Here is a 21,611-nt window from a genome sequence, read left to right on the forward strand (position 1 = left end):
GATAAAGTTAAGGAACAGGAAGGGTAAAAAGCCCTTGACAGAAGTTGTATACAGACATCCCCAAATAGTAGTAAGGATGTGGTCTACGAATTACAATGGGAGATAGAAAATGTTTGCCAAAAGGGCAATGTTACATAGTCATGGGGGATTTCAATGTGCAGGTAGATTGGAAAAATGAGGTTGCTGCTGGATTCCAAGTGGGGGAATTTCTAGAGTGCCTATGAGATGGCCTTTTTGAGCAGCTCCACTAAGGGATCAGCAATTCTGGATTGTGTGTTAACAATGAACCGGAATTGATTAGAGGGTTTATTTAAAAGAACCCTTAAGGACAAGTGATCATAATATAATTGAATTCACCCTGAAATTTGAGAAGGAGAAGCTAAAATCAGATGTATGTGTATTACAATGGAGTAAAAGGGATTACAGAGGCATGAGAGAGGAGTTGGTCAGAATTGATTGAAAAAGAAAACTGGCAGGGATGATGGCAGAGCAGCAAAGGCTGGAATTTTTGGAAATAATTTGGAAGGCACAGGATATATATGTCCCAAAGAGGAAGAAGTATTCTAAAAGTAAGATGACACAGCAGTGGCTAACAAGGAAAGTCAAAACCAACATAAAAGTCAAAGAGAGGGCATTGAATAGAGTAAAAATTAGTAGGAAGTTAGAGGATTGGGAAGCTTTTAAATAGCAACAGGAGGCTACTGAAAAAATTGTTAAGAAGGTAGAGATGGAATACAAAGTAAGCTGGCCAATAATATTAAAGAGGATACCAAAAGATTCTTCAGCTATGTAAAGTGTAAAAGAGAGGCGAGAGTGGATATTTGACCACTGGAAGAATGCTGCTGAAGAGGTAGTAATGGGTGACAGTGAAATGGCGGATGAACTGAATAAGTATTTTGCATCATTTTCATTGTGGAAGACACTAGCATTACGGTGGAAGTTCCAGGTGTCAGGGTTTATGAAGTGTGTGAAGTTATCATAACTAGAGAGAAGGTTCTTGGAAAACTAAAAGGTCTGAAGGTAGATAAATAAGCTGGGCCAGATGGTGTACACCTCAGGGTTCAGAAAGAGGTGGCTGAAGAGATTGTAGAGGCATTAGTAATAATCTTTCAAGAATCGCTGGGATCTGGAATGGTTCCAGAAGACTGGAAAATTGCAAATGTCATTCCACCCTTTAAGAAAGGAGAGAGGCAGAAGAAAGGAAAGCTATAGGCTAGTTAATCTGATGACCTGAGTGGTTAGGAAGATGTTGGAGTCGACCATTAAGGATGGGGTCTCAAGGTACTTGGAGAAACATGATAAGACAGGTCAAAGTTAAAATGGTTTCCTTAGCCAGAGAATTTGTGGAATTCTTTGCCATAGGCAGCTGTGGAGGCCAAGTCTTTATATTTTAGGCAGAGGATGATAGATTCTTGATTGGTCAGGGCATGAAGGGATATGGGGAGAAGGCAGATGATTTGGACTGAGAGGAAAATTGGATCAGCAGTGATGAAATGGCAGAGCAGACTTGAAGGGCCAAATGGCGTAATTCTGCTCCTATATCTTAACGTTGGGATTAGCAGGACTTTTTTTGTTGTTGGCTCTACCCTGTTCATGTACACTTGCCCATGAGTGAAAAGTTTGTGGGTCTGTATCTTTCTGGAAGTTTGAGCACAAAAATCTAGCCTGACATTTTGGTGTAATATGGAGTAAGTGGTTGGATCTATCATCTTTTGGGTGAAGCAGTAAAACAGAGCTCCATCATCTCTCTTCATGAATGCAAAGGAAACCTTGGGGTATCAAATGAGCATTATTTCTGGTGTTTCAGCTGAAATTCATCCATCAACTAACATCACAAGGACCGATAATCTGGCTATTTGAGAGGTAATTCAAAGGTTGCAAAGTACTTTAGGTCATCTTTAAATAATGTGATAAGATGATATGTAGAACTAAGTCTATTTTCTTTTGCTTGAATGGTTCCAACTGTCAATGCCACTAATGATCATTTTGTCTGTTTCCAACTAATTGCCACAGCTTGAAAGTTAGCACTTCATGACAAAATCAGAATCATATCATCAATGACATTTATTTATTATTTTATTCACTTATGGCTCCAAGCTTTTCTACAGTTCTCACATTGTTTGTCTGATATTTTTAAGATTTCTAGTAAAATCTTCAAGGGAGGAGATTAAAGTACATTCAGATTGAAATGGAGCGATTATGCACAAAGTAATCAAGATGAATCAAAATTATTATTATAATCTCGTACATAATCTTGCAGTTTATGTCTTATTTATTTTTTTTAAACAGAAGCTTAATTTCTTTGTTCAAATGATCACCTTGGATTATATGTCCTCGTTTTGTAAATTCCTTCCTAATTAACTTCATTTCTGTGTTCAGTAAATATCACCAGTAAATGCTCCATACTATTTTTATCCATTCCCATTCTTTGCCTTGTTTCATTGTCTAGGCTATTACTAACAAATATTTATTTGAAAAAAGATTTAGTGCTTTCCCAGCGTACAAGACAAATGAACTTCTCCGGTTTCTAGCCTGGTACAGGTATCGATTATAACCGACATTTCGATGACAATTTCTGCCATCTTCATCAAGGATGATGCCTGGGTAAATCTAGTCGGGTGATATTTATACGACTGTATTCCATCCCTCCTGATTGGTTAGTCCTCATCCAATCAGGTTTCCTCTCTCCCATTTTGTTTACAAATTCCAGTTCTTGGAGCAAGTTCTTCATCTTTGTTAAAATTCTTTTCCTCTATTTTTATTCCAATGGCTTCCTTTACCAGGCAGTCCCAAAAGCCATTGGTATGGCACAGTAGTTTTGTGTTGTTGAAGTCAATCTTATGGCCATTGTGAACGCAGTGTTCTGCTTTTGTGGATACACCTCCTGTGCTACTTGATGCAGTTTTCTACTATGCTTTCCTTCTGGCTGATATACATTTTTCTGCATTCACAGGGAATCTTATACATGCCAGCCGACCTGAGTCCCAGGTCATCTTTGACCTGCATAAGCTGTGATGTGAGCTTCTGTATGGGTTTGTGGATGGTATTAATCCAATATTTCTTCAGGATTGTAGCAATCCTTCTAGAAACTGTGGAAATATAGGGAAGGAGTACACAGTTATTCAGCTTCATTGACCTTGAATGTCTGGCAGTGAAGCTCAATAGTCGTGTACTCCTGATTTATTTACTTTGATTAAAAGATACTATGATTCTGTATACTATATTCCATTTGTAATGGAAGAAAATATTTCATTGGAAGATTATTTCATGCAATTTTATTTATAATTAACCCTTGTTGACTGTAGATATGTATTTTGTTCGAATATAATATTAAATTTTGTGTTGCAAATATGATCAGTAAAACCAATCAAAACTAATTCCACTAAATGTACTGGATATTATAATAGTTTGCAATTAATATTGTGCTTTAGTCGCTCTAAGAATTTGCAGCAAGGCGTCAACCTTCTGTAGAGTGTAGAATTTAAAGTCTGATCAGATTGCAAATGTCATCTTACCCTGGAGGAATGGCTGCTGTTTATATTCTAGGCAACTCATAAATAAGAGATGTAACTACAGTTTCTGCTTTTAATCAGGAGTTTTGGCTTGAAATTAAAAACATGGTTTTACAGGCTTTTGATGTATTTTGTAACATTGTTTTTCATTATCATGATTTATCATTTGTATTGTGGTTGAGGACTTTGTATTAAGTAACCTTAATCTGCATTGATAACCGAAATAACCGAATCAGGTAGTGTGATGGTTGGAAGTATAGTTATTGCATATTTTTGAGGAGTTAGTTACAGATTTAATGAAGTACATTGAAATGAAGTGTTTGTGATTCTTGCATAGTATATTGGATTATATATTTTTTTGTTCTGTAGTCATTTCAAAGAGCTTGAAGTCTGTCCAAATGTTTGTGCCTATTTAATTTCTTGGCGCTTCAGCTCAACTGCTCAAATGCTGCACTAATTCACATTGAATTAGGGATCCCCTTGAAAGCCAGTTAACTGATACTATGGATCAACCTTGGGTCTTTCTGGTACAGAATTAGAGGATTGAGTTTATTTCTGACGTAATGATCAGAAACTGAAATAAGTGTAGTCTAACAATAGCATTGTACAATTTTAAATGAAATATTCAGAGTTGATATAATACAGCTGCACATTCCTTTATCCGAAATTCTGAAATCCAAAAAGCTCCAAAAACCAAAGTTTTTTTTCCGCCAACAGCTGACGTCACTCAGATGTGATGTGGCAGCACTAGCAGAGGCCGCCAGACGACAGTTGTGGCTCAGCGCTCGTACTGGTTACACGTGCATTTACTGCTGGCTAATATTTTGTGTTTACTGTTGACTTTGTGTTTAATTTCACTGTGAAAATGTCAAAAAGAGCTGCAGATACCCCTATGGGTAACAATGAGAAAAAGAGAAGGAAGCATCTATCATTATCAATAACACAGAAAGTGGAGTTATTGCAGAAGCTTGATCATGGTGTGTCTGTGCGGCGTCTTACTGAAGAAAATAGTGTCGGAACTACCACTGTATATGATTTAAATAAATAGAAAGACAAGTTACTGAAGTTTTACAGTGACAGTGACGTTCTACATTTATTCCAATAAGTCATTTACCATGTGTTTGATTCGGTTCGTTTGAAGCTGTATATTTTTATGTTTTATTGAATATTTTTGTTGGAAATAAAATTTTTTCTTGTCATTATTCCCTAAACAATACAGTATAACAGCTATTTACATAGCATTTACATTGTGTTAGGTATTATAAGTAATCTAGAGATGATTTAAAGTATATGGGAGGATGTGCGTAGGTTTGGTGCACCGCCGGGTCCTAAAGTCCACCGCAGGTTAAATAAGGGACTTTAGCATATGTGTTTTTTGGTATGCGGGGTGGGTTTGAAATCCGAAAAATCCTGAATTCCGAAATGCAACTGGCCCCAAGGATTTTGGATAAGGGATTGTGGACCTGTATAACTTTATGTCGTATTAATAATTCCATGCTAAGAACTGAAAATTCTGCTAACATTATCTTCTACACTAATAATCGGTATTTAATAATCCTAAAGTGAATTATTCTAAATCCATAGTGAAAAAATAATACTGTGTCAATTTACTTAGTTTGACTGTATGGATTTGTATTTAATAATACATTTTAATAGTTTTAATTATCTTATTTTGCATGCAAGAAACAACTTGTGCTGTAAGCTATTTTCCATTGTCAGAGGAAAAGCATGAGTGAATATGTATGTATTATTCAGTACTTTGTATGCAGCCAGCAGAATGTTTACTTACTTTGTTTTGTTATTATTAGGTCGTAATAATGCATGTGAAAAGACATCATTTATGTTTTTGCGGAAAGAACTACCAGTTCGATTGGCTAATACAATGAGGGAAGTGAACTTGCTGCCTGATAACCTGCTGAGCAGACCTTCTGTGCAGCTTGTCCAGTCTTGGTAAGTAAATGGTGTTTGTACAAAAACAATAGCGTATGTAGTATAGGACAGTAGGGCAAAATTACTGACCTGAAACCAATTTGACATTCTTAGTGTGCTGAGTGGAACATTGTGGTTATGGTGAAGATGGGTTCTTTTACATGTTCAGTATAATTTGAATGTTTGAAAACAACTTTTAATTGCACTTCCTTGGTTAATATCTAAAGCGACTGAAATTTCTCATACTTTCAAAGAAATGCCAATGAGGGTTTGATATTCTTATAATGAGTACAATGTACCACAATCACAATTATTTGGTTATATCGGTCATCTTTTTGTACTTCATGTTTAAGATGCTGCAAGCATGTTTCATATATTATAATCTACATAAGGTACAAATTAATATCAATATTTATAGCATGATTTTTAATGATGCTACATCCAGCAGACAAACTAATTTGCTAAAGTTATGTTTTAAAATTTTTTCAAATTCTGGACTACCTGACAAATAATAATCTAAGTAATTATCTGGAATGTTCATTTGAATATGAATGTTAGCCTTAGACTAGCACTGAAAGTGCTATTTGTTTTTAAGACGTAAGAAATTCTGCAGATGCAGGAAATTTTGAGCAACACATACATTTAAACAGTTGACTGTTTGCTTCCCTCCATAGATGCTGAAATTTATAGAGATTAGAAGAGGAAAATTTTTTGGTATCTGTGCCTAAACAATGCATATCCTTTCAACTTGTAACCCCAAGCCAGTAAGGTATATAAACAGGCAGAGTTAGAAGCAAATTGTTTATCAAATGTTAATTTAATAATCAGAATCAGATTTACTGTAACGGACATGTAACGTGAAACTTGTTGTTTTACAGCAACAATAAACTGCAAAGATGTAGAAATCTATACATTACCAAAAATAAATAATGAAAAAAGAAAGGAATAACGAGGTAGTATTCATGAACTGTTTAGAAGTCTGATGGCAGAAGGGAAGAAGCTGTTCCTAAACCATTGAGTAGAGAAGAGAACAAAGCTGAATATATAAAGTAAAGAGAGTTAGAAAAGGAATAAAATCCTTAAGAGAAGAGGTATTGGGGTACCAATGTTGTTATGTTGGAAGTTCATTTTCAGGAAATGGCCAATATCATTATTACATGCACATGATTCATCAGTACACTGCTGATGTTTGGCATTTACTTGATATAACACACAAAACTGTACAATGAATAAAAGATGGGTGGAAGCATTGAAAATGATCTTGATCAGAAATTTACATATTATACCAGGATTGATGATAACAAAATAGCGAGAGTACAGAGGAAATTTACTAGAATGTTACCTGGGTTTCAGCACCTAAGTTACAGAGAAATGTTGAACAAGTTAGGTCTTTATTCTTTGGAGCGTAGAAAGTCGAGGGGGAACTTGATAGAGGGATTTAAAATTATGAGGGGGATAGATAGAGTTGACGTGGATAGGCTTTTTCCATTGAGAGTAGGGGAGATTCAAACAAGAGGACATGAGTTGAGAGTTAAGGGGCAAAATTTTAGGGGTAACACAAGGGGGAACTTCTTTATTCAGAGAGTGGTAGCTGTGTGGAACGAGCTTCCACTAGAACTGGTAGAGGCAGGTTCATTTTTATCATTTAAAAAAAAAATTGGATAGGTATATGGACAGGAAAGGAATGGAGGGTTATGGGCTGAGTGCAGGTAGATGGGACTAGGTGAGGGTAAGCGTTCGGCACGGACGAGAAGGGCCGAGATGGCCTGTTTCTGTGCTTTAATTGTTATATGGTTATATGATTAATGGTCCACCTCAAAGTAACAGACAATGGATGTTAGTAAAAATGCATAATATTGAAGTGTCACTGGTGGCTTGGATTCAAAATTGGGATGGAAATCTGAGTGGTGTGAGGATGCTTTTCAGAATGGGAGCAGTACCTAATGTTTTGAGATGTGTGTGTTGCTGGCAAGGCTAGCAATTTTTGTTCATTCCTAATGAAATGCAAAATACTGAATAATACAGTACAGAACAGGCCCTTTGGCCTATGATGTTGTGCTGACTTTTTAAACCAACTCCAAGATCAATATAAGTCTTGCCTCCCACCTGGACCTCCATATTTCTTTCATCCCTGTGCATATCTAGGAGTCTCTTAAATGTTCCTAATATATCTACTTCCATGCACTTAGCACTCTGTGTATAAACAAAATAAAAAGGCTACCTCTGACGCCATAAGACCATAACACATAGGAGCAAAATTGGGCCATTTGGTCCATTGTGTCTGCTCTGCCATTCAATCATGGCTGATCCTTTTTTACCCTCCTCAACCCCACTCCTGGCCCAAGGACCTATCAAGCTCTGCCTTAAATACACCCAACGACCTGGTCTGCACAGCTGCCTGTGGTAACGAATTCCACAAATGCACCACCCTTTGGCTAAAGAAATTTCTCTGCGTCTCTATTTTAAATGGATTCCACCCCCGCCCCCCAATCCTGAGGCTGTGCCCTCTATCCTAGACTGCTCCACCATAGGGAAACATCCTTTCCACATCTACTCTGTCTAGGACTTCCAACATTTGCGAAAGGTTTCAATGAGATCCCCGTTCGTCCTTCTAAATTCCAGCAAATACAGGCCCAGAGCCATCAAATGTTCTTCATATGATAACCCTTTCGTTCCTGGAATCATCCTTGTGACTCTCCTGTGAACCCTCTCCAATGTCAGCACATCACTTCTTAGATAAGGAGCCCAAAACTGTTCACAATACTCAAGGTGAGGCCTCATCAATGCCTTACAAAGTCTCAGCATCACACCCCTGGTCTTGTATTCTGGACCTCTTGGGAACATCAACTCAGACCATGAGGCCTGCAAACCTCGAGGACCTCTTGAAGTGAATGCAAACATTGCATTTGCCTTCACCACCAAATTCAACCTGCAAGTTAACCTTCAGGGTGTTCTGCACAAGGACTCCCAAGTCCCTTTGCATCTCAGATTTTTCTGCATTTATTTCTTCTACCAAAGTGTATTCTACCAAATACCATGCATTTTTCAACATTGTCTTTTATTTGCCACTTTCTTACCTATTTTCCTAATCTGTCTAAGTCCTTCTGCAGCCTTCCTTTTTCCTCAACACTACCTGCCCCTCCACCAATCTTCGTTTCATCTGCAAACTTGGCAACAAAGCCATCTATTCCATCAGCTAAATCACTGATATACAGTATAAAAATAAGTGGTCCCAACACCGAGCCCTGCGGAACACCACTAGTCACTGGCAGCCAACCAGAAAAGGATCCTTTTATTCCCACTTGCTGGCTCCTACCAGTGAGCCAATACTCTAATCATGCCAGTAAATTTCCTGTGATACCATGGGCTCTTAACTTGGTAAGCAGCTTCATGTGTGGCACCTTGTCAAAGGCCTTCTGAAAATCCAAATATACAGCATCCACTGCATCCCCTTTATGTATCCTACTTGTAATCTCCTCAAAGAATTCCAACAGGTTTGTCATGCAAGATTTTCCCTTAACGAAACCATGCTGATTTTGTCTTATGTTGTCCTGTGTCTCCAAGTATTCCATAACCTCATCCTTAATTGACTCCAGCATCTTCCCAACCACTGAGGACAGGATAATTGGTTTATAATTTCCTTTCTGTTGCCCTCCCTCATTTCTTAAAGAGTAGAGTGACATTTGTAATTTCCCAATCCTCCAGAACCATGCCAGAGTCCAATGATTCTTGAAAGATCATTATTAATGCCTCCACAATCTCTACCGCTACCTCTTTCAGAACACTAGGGTGCAGTTCATCTGGTCTGGGTGAGTATGCTCCTTTAGGTCTTTCAGCTTTTTGAGCACCTTCTCCCTTGTAACTGTGCTCACTTCTCTTTCCTTACATCCTTCAACACCTGGCACTCTGCTAGTGTCTTTCACAGTGAAGACTGATGCAAAATACTCAACATAAAATAATCTGCAGATGCTGGGGTCAAAGCAACACTCACAACACGCTGGAGGAACGCAGCAGGTCGGGCAGCATCCGTGGAAAAGATCGGTCGACGTTTCGGGCCGGAACCCTTCATCAGGATTGTAGAGGGAAGGGGCAGAGGCCCGAGAAAGAAGGTGGGGGTAGTGTGGGAAGGAGAAGGCTGGTAGGTTCCAGGTGAAAAACCAGTAAGGGGAAAGATAAAGGGGTGGGGGAGGGGAGGTAGGGAGATGATAGGCAGGAAAGGTGAAGAAAGAATAGGGGAAAACACAATGGGTAGTAGAAGGAGGTGGAACCATGAGGGAGGTGGTAGGCAGCTGGGGGAGGGGGCAGAGTGACATAGGGATAGGGGAAGGGGGGGAGGGAATGGACATTCAGATATGTCCATGCATGGCCTCCTCTACTGCCATGATGAGGCTAAACTCAGGTTGGAGGAGCAACACCTCATATACCGTCTAGGTAGTCTCCAGCCCCTTGGTATGAACATAGAATTCCCTCCCCCTCCCATTTATTCTTCAGAACTTTTCACATTTTGTCGGAATGTATTATATATCGTCTTGTACACATTATGATCTTAAGCTATTTTGTTAGAATTTGAGGCTCAGTCTACATGGATTTTAGTAAGGTGTTTGATAAAGTCCTTTGTGGGAGGATCATCCAGAAGATGAAGATGCATAGGATCCATGGTGAATTGGCTATTTGGATTCAAAACTGGCTTGCCCATATAAAACAGAGGGTGGTGGTTGAAGGGACTTTTACTAGCTGGAGGTAGGTGATTAGCGGTGTTCTGCAGGGATCTGTTCTGGGACCTCTAAAAGTTCAAAGTAAGTTTATTTTCAAGGTACCTATATGTCACCATATACTGCTCAGAAATTCATTTTCTTGCGAGCATTAACAGTAAATACAAAGGAACGCAATAAAATCAATGAAAAACACACTATGGCTACGTCCACACTGGACTGGATAAATCCGTAACCGAAGCTTTTTCTCTACGTTTTGACCCTCCATCCACACAGAAACGGCGTTTTCCTCCCCCGAAAACGGAGCTTTTCTAAAACGCTCTCCAGGGTATGTAAATCTGAAAATGCCGGTTGGGCGGTGTAGTGTGTACGGGGTAACCGGAGCTTTTTGAAAACGCTGTCATGACGTGCTGGAATGGATGGTAGTGGCAGTGCAGTATTTCATTGTTTTCTTGAACGCATGTAGCATTCTTTATAGCGGTCTACAATGTCGTTGTATTTGGTTTGGCATGACTCCCTGTCCATATTCTCCTCTGCTTTGCTGACTTTGTAGTCGTTTGTAACTCGCCGAAGCAGCTCGACTTCATCATCTGTCCAAACGAAGAAGTCTAGTCTGCTTTTTCCAGCGGAGGTTTTCTTTGTATTCCTGGAAGACATTGTTGAAAACTTTCTTTCGCTGTTGTTGTAGGTACTCTAGTTTTTGACCAATGGAAATGGCACAATGCCACCGCGGAAACGGAAATAGTATACCGTTTCCTCTTAGCTTGTTTTCTGTAGATGTGTCCTGTGCATCCCCAGTAGGAGGAGATTCACCCAAATACCTGTTTTAATGTGGACGGAGGTATTTTCAAAAACACCTGGTGTGGATGCCTATTGTTTTTACGCGAAACCGGCGTTTTCAAAATTATCCGGTCTAGTGTGGACGTAGCCTAAGACGGACAAACAACCAATGTGCAAAAGACAACAAGCTATGCAAATACAAAAAGATGAAGCAAACCAAATAATTGTAATAAGTAAGCAATAAATATTGAGAATATCAGATGAAGAGTACTTGCAACATCAGTCCTTAGGTTGTGGGAACAGTTCAGTGTTGGGTTGAGTAAAGTTATCCTCTCTGGTTCAGCTTGATCGTTGAGGGGTAATAATTATTCCTGAACCTGGTGGCTCCTGCACCTCATTACAATTGGCAGCAGCAAGAAGAGTGCATGACCTGGATGGTGGGTGCTGCTTTCCTGCGACAGCACACTGCTGTTTGTGATGTATGTAAATGTCCCGGATGAAAATGTAGATGGGTGGGTTACTACATTTGCAGTTGATACAAAGAATGGTGGTGTTAAGGACAAGATCCTTAACAGTGTTGATGAGCAGAGGGATCTTGGGGTCTGAGTTCAAGCTCCCCGAAAATGGCTACACGGATTGATAGGGTGATTAAGAAGACATATGGCATGTGTTATGTTTTGTAGTTCCAGAAACTAATCAAAAGAAAAACACAGGAGCCGGGAGCCGGGAACCGGGTCTGCTTAGATTTTTTTAGTGAGGCATGCACGCATGATGTGGTGGCGTGATGATGTATGCCATTCATGTACTACATCTAACCCGTAATGATTTATGTAAATGAATGCTTAATCAAACAATATATTTACAATATTACTGAAATATTAAATCTGAAATATTACTGAACTTATAGCTAAGCTTCCTGCTTAGCTACAAACTCCAACAATATAAAATGCATCTCAACTCAAATATGTAATGTATTGCTCTCTAGTCATCTTATGTACTATGTAATACACCTACTATATTGTGTCCTTGAGCAAGGCACTTAACCACGCATTGCTCTGTGACGACACCAGTGCCAAGCTGTATCAGCCCTAGTGCCCTTCCCTTGGACAACGTTGGTGGAGTGGAGAGGGGAGACTTGCAGCATGGGCAACTGCCAGTCTTCCATACAACCTTGCTCAGGCCTGTGCCCTGAAAACCTTCCAAGGCACAAATCCATGGTGTCACGAAACTAACTGATGCCTATATAGTCATCCCAGCACAGTAAATTTTATATTGTCCCATTCAGGCCTAAAGATTTAATCGCTGTGGAGGATTTCTTACTCTTGTGGGATAATGTCTTTCCTGACAGGGTGGGGGTGGGTCACTCTGCTTGGCAGGTAAGACTTGTGGATGTGAAACAATCTTAGGTTCTGGCCCTTTCGTGGTGGTTGTAGGAGGTGACCATGGGACTGCAGGATGTGACTCTGGACACCTTTCTTCTCTTACAATTGACTCTTCTCTTCACAACTGATCGATAGGCCATCTCCAGATGACATCAGACACATACTCCACCGTGCAGGAGAGTGGTCCAGTTCTGTCCTAATCTTTCCAAGACCTATTTTTAATCAGCTCTGTGGTCCCTCGCCGGGACTGCTTGGTCAGGAGTGAAACACCGAACCTCCTTGTTTGAAGAACCCTCAATTTGACTCAGCTGTTTGTCTTGTATACTCCTTCTGAGATTGTGTTTGAGGAGATTCAGGCATCTGTGCCATGGACAACCCAGGAAAAACATAGCTGGTGAATTGTTTGAGGAGTGTGCTGTATTGTAATATTTAAGGGGGAAATCAGCAAGCTCCTGGTTCAGTGTCAGTGTTGTGTGTTCTGCTGACACTGCTCGCAGTGCTTTCTTTAGACTCTGGACAAACCTTATCACCAAGCTATTTGTAGCTTGCTGGTACAGTGCAGATGCAATATGTCTTATTCCATTCACGTTCAAGAATGAGTGAAACTGTTCCACAACAAACTGTGGTCCATTGTCACTGACTAAATGTTCTGGGACATCAGTGTTTTTGCAAAGCAGCTTCTGAACACATCAAGCTGCTCGATCTGCTGATCTATCCCAGGCCACCAGACAAAGCTGCAAGCCAGTGTTTTCATTTTGACCACTCTTAGCTGACTGGAATGCAGCTTCTCCCAACACCTTAGCTCTCAGCTTGGATGGTACAACAACTCTCAACCCCCATACAAGGTAACCCTCGTCAAGGGTAGGTTCATCTCAGTGCTGGTAAACATGGGGTAACTGGAATTTTTGCTGCACATTCCAGTGTTTTGGTTGGCCACATAGACCTGAGAGAATTTGAGTTCTTTTCTGGCTTCCCTTTTGAAAGTCTCCACCATAACAGGGAAACTTTCAATTTGTATTAGGGAGAATACATCAAGAGGAGTGTCCTGCATTGTAAATTTTTCAGGTGTTTTAGTTTCCAAGGGTAAACAGGACAATTCATCAGCATTGCCATGATTAGTTGTCCATTTTGATTTTGATCTTGTAATTGTGTCTACCAACAAACAGAGCCCATCACTACATTCATGAATTGCTGCAGTGGAACACCTGTTTGTAGATTGAAAATGGAGGACTTCCGAGGCAAGATGGCAGCACGGCACTGAGCGCTGACATATAAACCCTCCTTTTTCAAGTTCTTCAGGGCTCATAGACGGTGTTAATACAAGGTTGAGTTGGAGAAAGGTCTAACTAAAGACATGGCTTCAAAAAAAGATGCCAATTCAACCAGGAAACAAGATACCAGCAGACGACAACAAGCTAGCGATTTATCCAAAGAAATAGCTATGCTAATTAAACAAATAATGGCAACGGAGATGGAATCGCTGCAAGAAACAGTAGCCCACATGCTAAGGGAGTTGCTGGAAAAGGCTCTCGACCCCATACAGAAGCATATGGCAGAGAATGGCAACATACTCCGGTCGTTAAAGGAGCAAGCGGACATTCATGCTAAAACATTTAACATGGTCTTCAATAAAATAGACAACATTCAGGTTTGCTTACGCAAAAATGAGAAAGTTACTAACTCCTGTCTCATGGAGGTGTCTAAGATATGGAAGAAGTTAAACGACTTGGAGGACAGATCCAGGAGAAATAATGTGCGGCTGGTCAACTTACCGACAGATGCTGAGGGCGACGATCCAAGTGGTTACCTCCAGAAGATGCTGGCTAATTGGATTCCAGCGCTCAAGAATTCCCACAGCACTCCTTTGGAGATTGATAGAGCACATAGGATCTTTTCCAACAACACCTCAAGACCGCGGACCATGATTTTTAAGCTTCTACGGTACACCGACCGGCAGGCTATCCTGGAGGGTGCGAGGAAAGCCAAACCTACTCTCCCTGATGGCACCCAGCTACAGTTCTTTGCCGACTACAGCCCCGGCACGATGCAGGAACGGCAGGGATACAAGGAGATCCGCGCTAAACTTCGACAGAAGGGGATCGACTCGTTCCTCATATACTCAGTGATTTTGAAAGTGAATATCAAGGGCATGAAGATGTCGTTTAACTCGGCAGAGGAAGCGAAAGAAGTTCTGAAATCATAGGTGCTGGGAGATATGGAAGAAGACCCTGGGCAAAGACCATGCGCCCCTCAGGAGGAGATGGAGCAGCATTAAGAGCTCGGACTAGCCTGCATGCGCAATCTATCAGGCACGGGCAAGTTAACATTCTAGGTGTGAAGTTTTCTGGTTATTCTTTTATCCGAAAGTCATTCGTTGCACCTTTGTATTTAGTTAATTAAGGGGCCAATTTGGTTCTGACTATTGCAGGTCAGAGTTTTAAGGTAATATTCAATATACTCAAATGTAATACTTCATCAAGAATGAAGCTAAAAAAACAGCAGTTTGTTCTGACTAACTTTAGTATGTTATGTCTCCAGTAGACGTGTTTACATTTCTGGGCACCAGATAAGACGTCATTAGCGCCATCACTAAGCGGCGGTCTATTGAAGCGACAGTTTCTTGCAAGATAGCTGTTGGGATCTTGATCATGTGTTATAATATATCTAAGGCGGAAACTATTTTACTTATATAGGTTAACGGGTTTGTCCAGGTTTCTTTTTTCTTGTCTCGTTGATATGATTGTCTATGAGAACTGCTTTGCCTTTCTAATTTGTTGGTGCTGGAAGGGGGTGGTTGATGTCAGTGTTCAGTGTCTGACATTGCTAAGTGACACTCACAGATGTTACAAAGCAAAGGGTTGAATGGGAGGGGAGGTGGGAAGGGGATAACTCAGGGCTCCACCACCAACTTACAACAACAGATCCAGGAGAAGATGAGCAACCCAGATAAATTAGGAAATCTTACTATTGTATCATTTAATGTTAGAGGATTCAACTCTCCCTACAGGCGTTCAAAGGTTTTAGATTTCTTACGCAGAAAGAAAATAGATATTGCGCTGTTACAGGAAACACATCTTAAACCTAATGACATTCCCAGGGTTCAAAACCGTTTTTATAAACCCGTTGTGGCATCAGCTGATGGTACTCATACGAAAGGAGTCATGATAGTAGTGAGACGTAATATTAATGTATCAATTGAAAGGACGGGTGCCGACAATAAAGGACATCTAGCTTTTTGCTGCACATCCATTCAGGGTAAAAAAAAAAAGTTGCATTCATTAGCCTATATGCCCCAACTATATTCGAGGTTGAATTTTTTCCCTCAATTACTTCACAATTACTGAAGTTAAGTGACTACCAACTATATGTTAGTTCGGACATGAATGCTTTGGTAAACATTAACCTCGATAAATCTTCCTCAAGTATATCAAGCTCTCCAGAATCTGCTTCCAAAGCACTTAACCTTTTTCTAACGGATTTAAATTTAACGGATGTGTGGAGGGTGCATAATCCATCTGCTAAAGACTATACCTTCTTCTCCACAAGACATAAAACTTTCTCTCGGATAGATTACATTCTTATATCCTCCGGTCTGCTGCCTTTAGTACACTCAATAGAATTTTTGCCCAGACATCTATCTGATCACAACCCAGTCATATCTACTTTTATGGCAAAATTAAAAATAAGGCTACTAGGTGGAGGTTTAACTCCACCCTTCTAAAAAACGACGAATTTCTATCACAACTGAGAACAAAACTGACAGAATTTATAAATGTAAATAAAAATAGTGTCTCAGATGTGACAGTGATTTAAGCTTCCATCAAGGGTTTCTTACAAAATAACGCTATATGGTTCAGTTCCTACCTACATAAAAGCCGGCTTCAAAAGATTTCCATCTTAGAAGAAGAATGTAAGGTTTTGGAGAATGAGCTCAAAAGGAGATACACCATAACAAAAGAAAACGAGCTCAAAACAAAACAAGCAGAGTTAAATGATTTATTAAGAAGCGGGGCAGAATATATGATCCATATAACCAAACATAAGCATTACGCAGAAGGCAGCAGGCCGAGCCATCTTTTAGCTCTAATGCTCAAACAACAGGAAACTAAAAGGTCTATTCCAGCGATTAGATGTGCTAAACGTGGAGTAGTATCTTCAACAGAGGAAATAAACGAGACATTCAAAAATTACTTTAAAGAATTGTATACAAGTGGCTCAATTCCTTCTGAGAATGACTTCACGGATTTTTTCAGTGGATTAGACCTCCCTATGTTGTCGTTAGAGGACACCAAAACTCTGGACTCTCCTATTACACTGGATGAGCTACTCAAAGCAGTCAAAGCTACAAATAAGGGCTGTACGCCAGGCATAGATGGCATACCTGTGGAACTTTACCTAGCACTTTGGGATATTCTTGGATCAGTATGGTTAGAAACATTAAATTATGCTTTTGGAAATGGCGCTTTTCATAGAGATCTAAACACAGCCCTGATCACAGTTATACCTAAGCCCGGTAAGGACCCGTTGGAGTGTGCCAATTACCGTCCAATCTCCTTGATAAATGCCAACCTCAAGATATTTTCCAAAGTCTTAGCCAGTAGACTTGAGACAGTAGTTGGGAAAATAATTAGCCCAGATCAAACAGGCTTTATCAAGGGGCGTCTCGCATCTGATAATATTTGCTGGCTCTTACACGTACTGATTGCAACACATAAAATCCCACCTGCCTGTGGCCTGCTATTTCTAGATGCTGAAAAAGCGTTTGATCGCCTTGAATGGCCATATCTTTGAAGAGTTCTAAAAGAAATTAAGTTCGGTGATAAATTTATCAATATGATTCGAACACTGTATGCTAATCCTTCAGCCCGGGTATGTGTGGGAGGAGGTTTATCAGAATTATTTGACATAGGACGGGGCACACGACAAGGGGACCCTTTGTCTCCTTTAATTTTTAATATACCTATTGAACAGCTTGCACATTTAATTAGAAACTCTCCTCAGATCTCCCCTATTACAATAGGTACAACATCGCATTCAATATCACTTTACCCGGACGACACGCTAGTTTATATGGCGAATGTTCAACAAACTCTCCCCTATGTTTTAAAAACACTGGAGCAATTTGGATTTCTTTCAGGATACAAAGTTAATTTGTTAAAATCAGCATTGATGCTGATTAATACGGATGAAAGTAAGGTGTCTCTTCCTCCCCAGATTAAAGTTACAAATGAGGTCCTCTACTTGGGTATTAAAGTTAATACTTCCCTATCATCTGTGGCTAAAACAAATTACTCTTTAATTCTGAAAAAAATAGAGGAAGATATTAATAGATGGAGACAACTGCCAGCATCAGTCCTGGCCCGTATTTCGGTCATTAAAATGAACATCTTACCTCACATTAATTTTATCAGCTCAATGATCCCACTTGCACCTCCAGCAGGATATTGGCAAAAACTGGACTCCTTACTACGATGCTATGTTTGGAATGGTAAGCGACCCAATATAAAATGGTCAGTTCTACAATTCAAGAAGTCGAATGGGGGATTGGCATGTCCAAATTTTAAGTTGTATCACTGGGCATTTGTATTAAAAAGTCTTAGCTATTGGATGGAGGAAGATAAAGTTTCGTCCTGGAAAAATATAGAACAAGAGCTAATAGCACCAATAAGGTTGAAAGACTTTCTCCTTATAGGTATGTCTACCAAAAAATGTGATTTGCATTACGGTCCAATTTTAACCCATATGCTGCAAGTGTTTAGAGCAGCAGAAAAATTCCTAAAATTTAAAAGCGTATGGTGTAAATCTTCTCCACTATGGAACAATAATCGTTTTCTATCTGGGGGGGAACCATTCACTAACAGAACTTGGGAGGGTAAAGGTATTACTACTCTTCAAGATATTAATGGGGCAAGTACTATCCTTGGCTTTCAAGAACTGGTATCTCGATATAATATTGATAAACATTCTCTTTTTTTGCTATTTTCGAGTAAGATCAGCTTGTAAAGCCTACGGCGTTCCCTGGGGGTCAGATTTAAAGGACCATCCCATTTTAAGTTGGATACAGAGTGCTCCAGCACATATAGTGTCATATATCTACGATAAATTAAAACTCCCAGAATTATATGCCCACATCAGGAATGAAAGCTTGGGATAGGGACGTATCTGAATTGGGACAAGACTTAGACTGGGATGCGATTTGGGATAATGCTGCTGGTGCTTCGTAAAACCCAAATCATCGGTATATACACTTGAAATTTTGTCATAGAGCATATTTAACACTGAGAATTAGACATCAAATGGGACTGGTTCCTGACCCTTATTGCTCATTTTGCCCCCATGGAGCCATTGGCTCATTTATACATGTTGTATGGGAATGTCCAGGGGTTTTTGATTTGTGGGGGAAGGTTATCAGTACTCTTACAGAACTAACAGTGGTACAATTACCAATGGACCCTGCTGTACATCTTCTAAATGATGACTCCCACCTTTCCCTTACGGAAAAGACACGCAAAATCTGGCTGGCAGGCCTGACTGCAGCTAAGAAGATTGTAGTCCAGCGTTGGAAACCTCCCCATGATATTTCAAATACTCACTGGCTCTGGAGTTTTTTGGACATCTCTTACCTGGAACTTTCATCAGTAAGAGTAAATGATGCACGACCAAACACAATCATAATGTGGACAAATTTGACATCTAACTTAAAAGATCTTTTGTTAAAATAGGAATGCTTTGTCTGTGTATGTACTGCTATTCAGTTGATTGGTGGAGGGGAGAGGGATGGGGGAGAGAGGGGTGGAGGAGGGATGGTGATGAAGGTTGGGGGGTGGCTGGGTTAAACAGTCAAAATGTAATTGGCAACTGATTGTATTGAGTGTAATTTGTTGGTGTTGCAATAAAAAATTAATAATAATAAAAAGAAAATGGACACTAGTGGTTGATGAGCAGAAACAAGGGTAAACTCTTAAACTGGTTGAAATGTTTTACACCCTAAACCAGACTTGGCCTCTCTGTCAGCCTCTGCGTAATATTTCTCTGCAGCGGTAAGGGAACGTGATGCAAAGGCTATGGAGCGTTCATTTCCATCACTCATAACATGTGACGTGACTGCATCTATACCATAAGGCAAGGCATCACAGGCAAGCTTATCTGGATGATGTGGATCGTAATGTGTGCGTACAGTGTCTGATGTCACCATCTCCTTTGCCTTCTGGAAAGCCACCTCACACTGCTTTGTCCATTGCCATTTCTTCCCAATCTGTAGTAATGAGTTCAAGGGGTGGAGCACAGTTGCCAAATTTGGCAGGAACCCATATAGTAATTGACACATCCTAAAAAGGACTGCAACTGTGACACGTCCTTTGGCTTTGAGGCATCCACCATTGCTTGAATTTTCTTAACACACTTTGGCCTCCTCAATCTCCCTCTGCAGATAGTCCTCAGCTAAGTCCTCTTTGTTGAAGTGTTCTTCTCCAGAAAGGTTTGCAAAGATATCCTCTATCCTGGGCAGGCAGTATTGATCTACCTTCAATACTGAGTTGGTGAAGACCTTAAAATTGCCATAGATCCTGACAGGAACCACCTTCTTGGCTACTGGGACCAGTGGCATTGCCCATGGGCTCCATTCAACCTTGGAAAGCATTCCAAAGCTTCCATGCAATCTAGCTCACTGTCTACTTTATTACAAATGGTATAAGGAACAAATGGATGGGCTTTGAAAAACTCGGTTATAGAATTTTCATTTAACACTATTTTACCCTTGATATGTTTGAGGTTTCCAATTTCATCCTTGAACACTGCTGTGGCTTCACCCAGTACCTTTCTTAATTTGCTTTCAGTTGAGTCTGTTGCAGGGGTTTGGCATGAAAATTGTGGCTGGATCTCATATCAAGTTATAGTTGTCTCAGCCAATCACAGCCGCACAATCCTGGCCCTCCTGATTTTACACATGTATACCCAATGTGGCTTGTTGGTTGTTTTATTTCACTGATATGGATGTCATTCCCACAGGAGTTATCTTTTCTCTAGTTTGAGTTCTAAGTTGGATATCGGCTGGCTTCAGTTCAGTTCAGTATCTTTGAAGTGCCATTCAGTATCATTTTATGGAATGACTAAAACAGCTGAACCTGTGTACAATTCCATTTTAATTAATTTGCTTTTCAATTTAATATGGTGTAAACCATATTGCTTGTCTGTTGTTAGATTTCACATAGTAAATTTCAAGGCTACCCAGTTCTATGTTATTCTCACCATTATCAGATTTTTCATCAAGCGCATGCTCTTTTTGAAACTGCAACTTGGCTTCTTGGCCTTTTCTCTTCCCTGTGCATTCCATTTATTTCTTTGTATGTGTCCTTCTTTGTATTTTCCGCAGGTTTTGCCTTTAAATCTGCATTGGTCTGGTGTATGTGAGCCCCTACCACAATTTGTTTGGCCAGGGCAGTTTCTGTATAGACGTTCCAATTTTGTTCACTCTCACTTTCATTCCTGACTGCAACTGAATTGCATCTCTGTTTGCTGTTTCTATTGATGCATTGATTTCAATTGCTGTTTTAAATGAGAATTTTACTTCCATTAGAAGCTGTTTTCTTGTAATATTCCACAAACTAAACAGAAACATAGAAAACCTACAGCATAATACAGGCCCTTCAGCCCACAATGCTGTGACGAACATGTACATACTTTAGAAATTACCTAGGGTTACCCATAACCCTCTATTTTTCTAAACTCCATGTACCTATCCAGGAGTCTCTTAAAAGACCCTATTGTATCAGCCTTCACCAATGTCGCTGGCAGCCCATTCCATACGCTCACCACTCTCTGTGTTTTTTAAAAAAAAACAACTTACCCCTGACATCTCCTCAGTACCTACTTCCAAGCACCTTAAAAACGTGCCCTCTCTTGTTAGCCATTTCAGCCCTGGGAAAAACCCTCTGACTATCCACACAATCAATGCCTCTCAACATCTTATACACCTCTATCAGGTCACCTCTCATCCTCCATCGCTCCAAGGAGAAAAGGCAGAGTTCACTCAACCTATTCTTGTAAGGCATGCTCCCCTATCCGGGCAACATCCTTGTAAATCTCCTCTGCACCCTTTCTGTGGTTTCCACATCCTTCCTGTAGTGAGTTGACCTCTCTATGATCTCTCAGTGCACCATTAAACCCTCCACTGAACTGGCAATGAGACCATAGAAACCATAGAAAAACTACAGCACGAAACAGGCCTTTTGGCCCTTCTTGGCTGTGCTGAACCATTTTCTGCTTAGTCCCACTGACCTGCACACGGACCATATCCC

At 40.1% G+C, this 21,611-nt stretch overlaps 1 protein-coding gene across 5 annotated transcripts in view; it reads left to right on the forward strand.

Annotated features, from left to right (window-relative positions):
• pdk3a (pyruvate dehydrogenase kinase, isozyme 3a) overlaps nt 1-21,611 on the forward strand; it is a 141,781-nt gene that overhangs the window by 17,497 nt on the left and 102,673 nt on the right. For all 5 annotated transcript variants that reach the window (XM_063050878.1, XM_063050876.1, XM_063050877.1 and 2 more), the window contains one exon: nt 5,321-5,462. In XM_063050878.1, coding sequence (XP_062906948.1) covers nt 5,321-5,462 — 142 coding nt within the window. The remainder of the gene's footprint in view (nt 1-5,320; nt 5,463-21,611) is intronic.

Source organism: Mobula hypostoma, chromosome 6 (assembly GCF_963921235.1).
Source record: "Mobula hypostoma chromosome 6, sMobHyp1.1, whole genome shotgun sequence".
NCBI classification, from domain to species: domain Eukaryota; kingdom Metazoa; phylum Chordata; class Chondrichthyes; order Myliobatiformes; family Myliobatidae; genus Mobula; species Mobula hypostoma.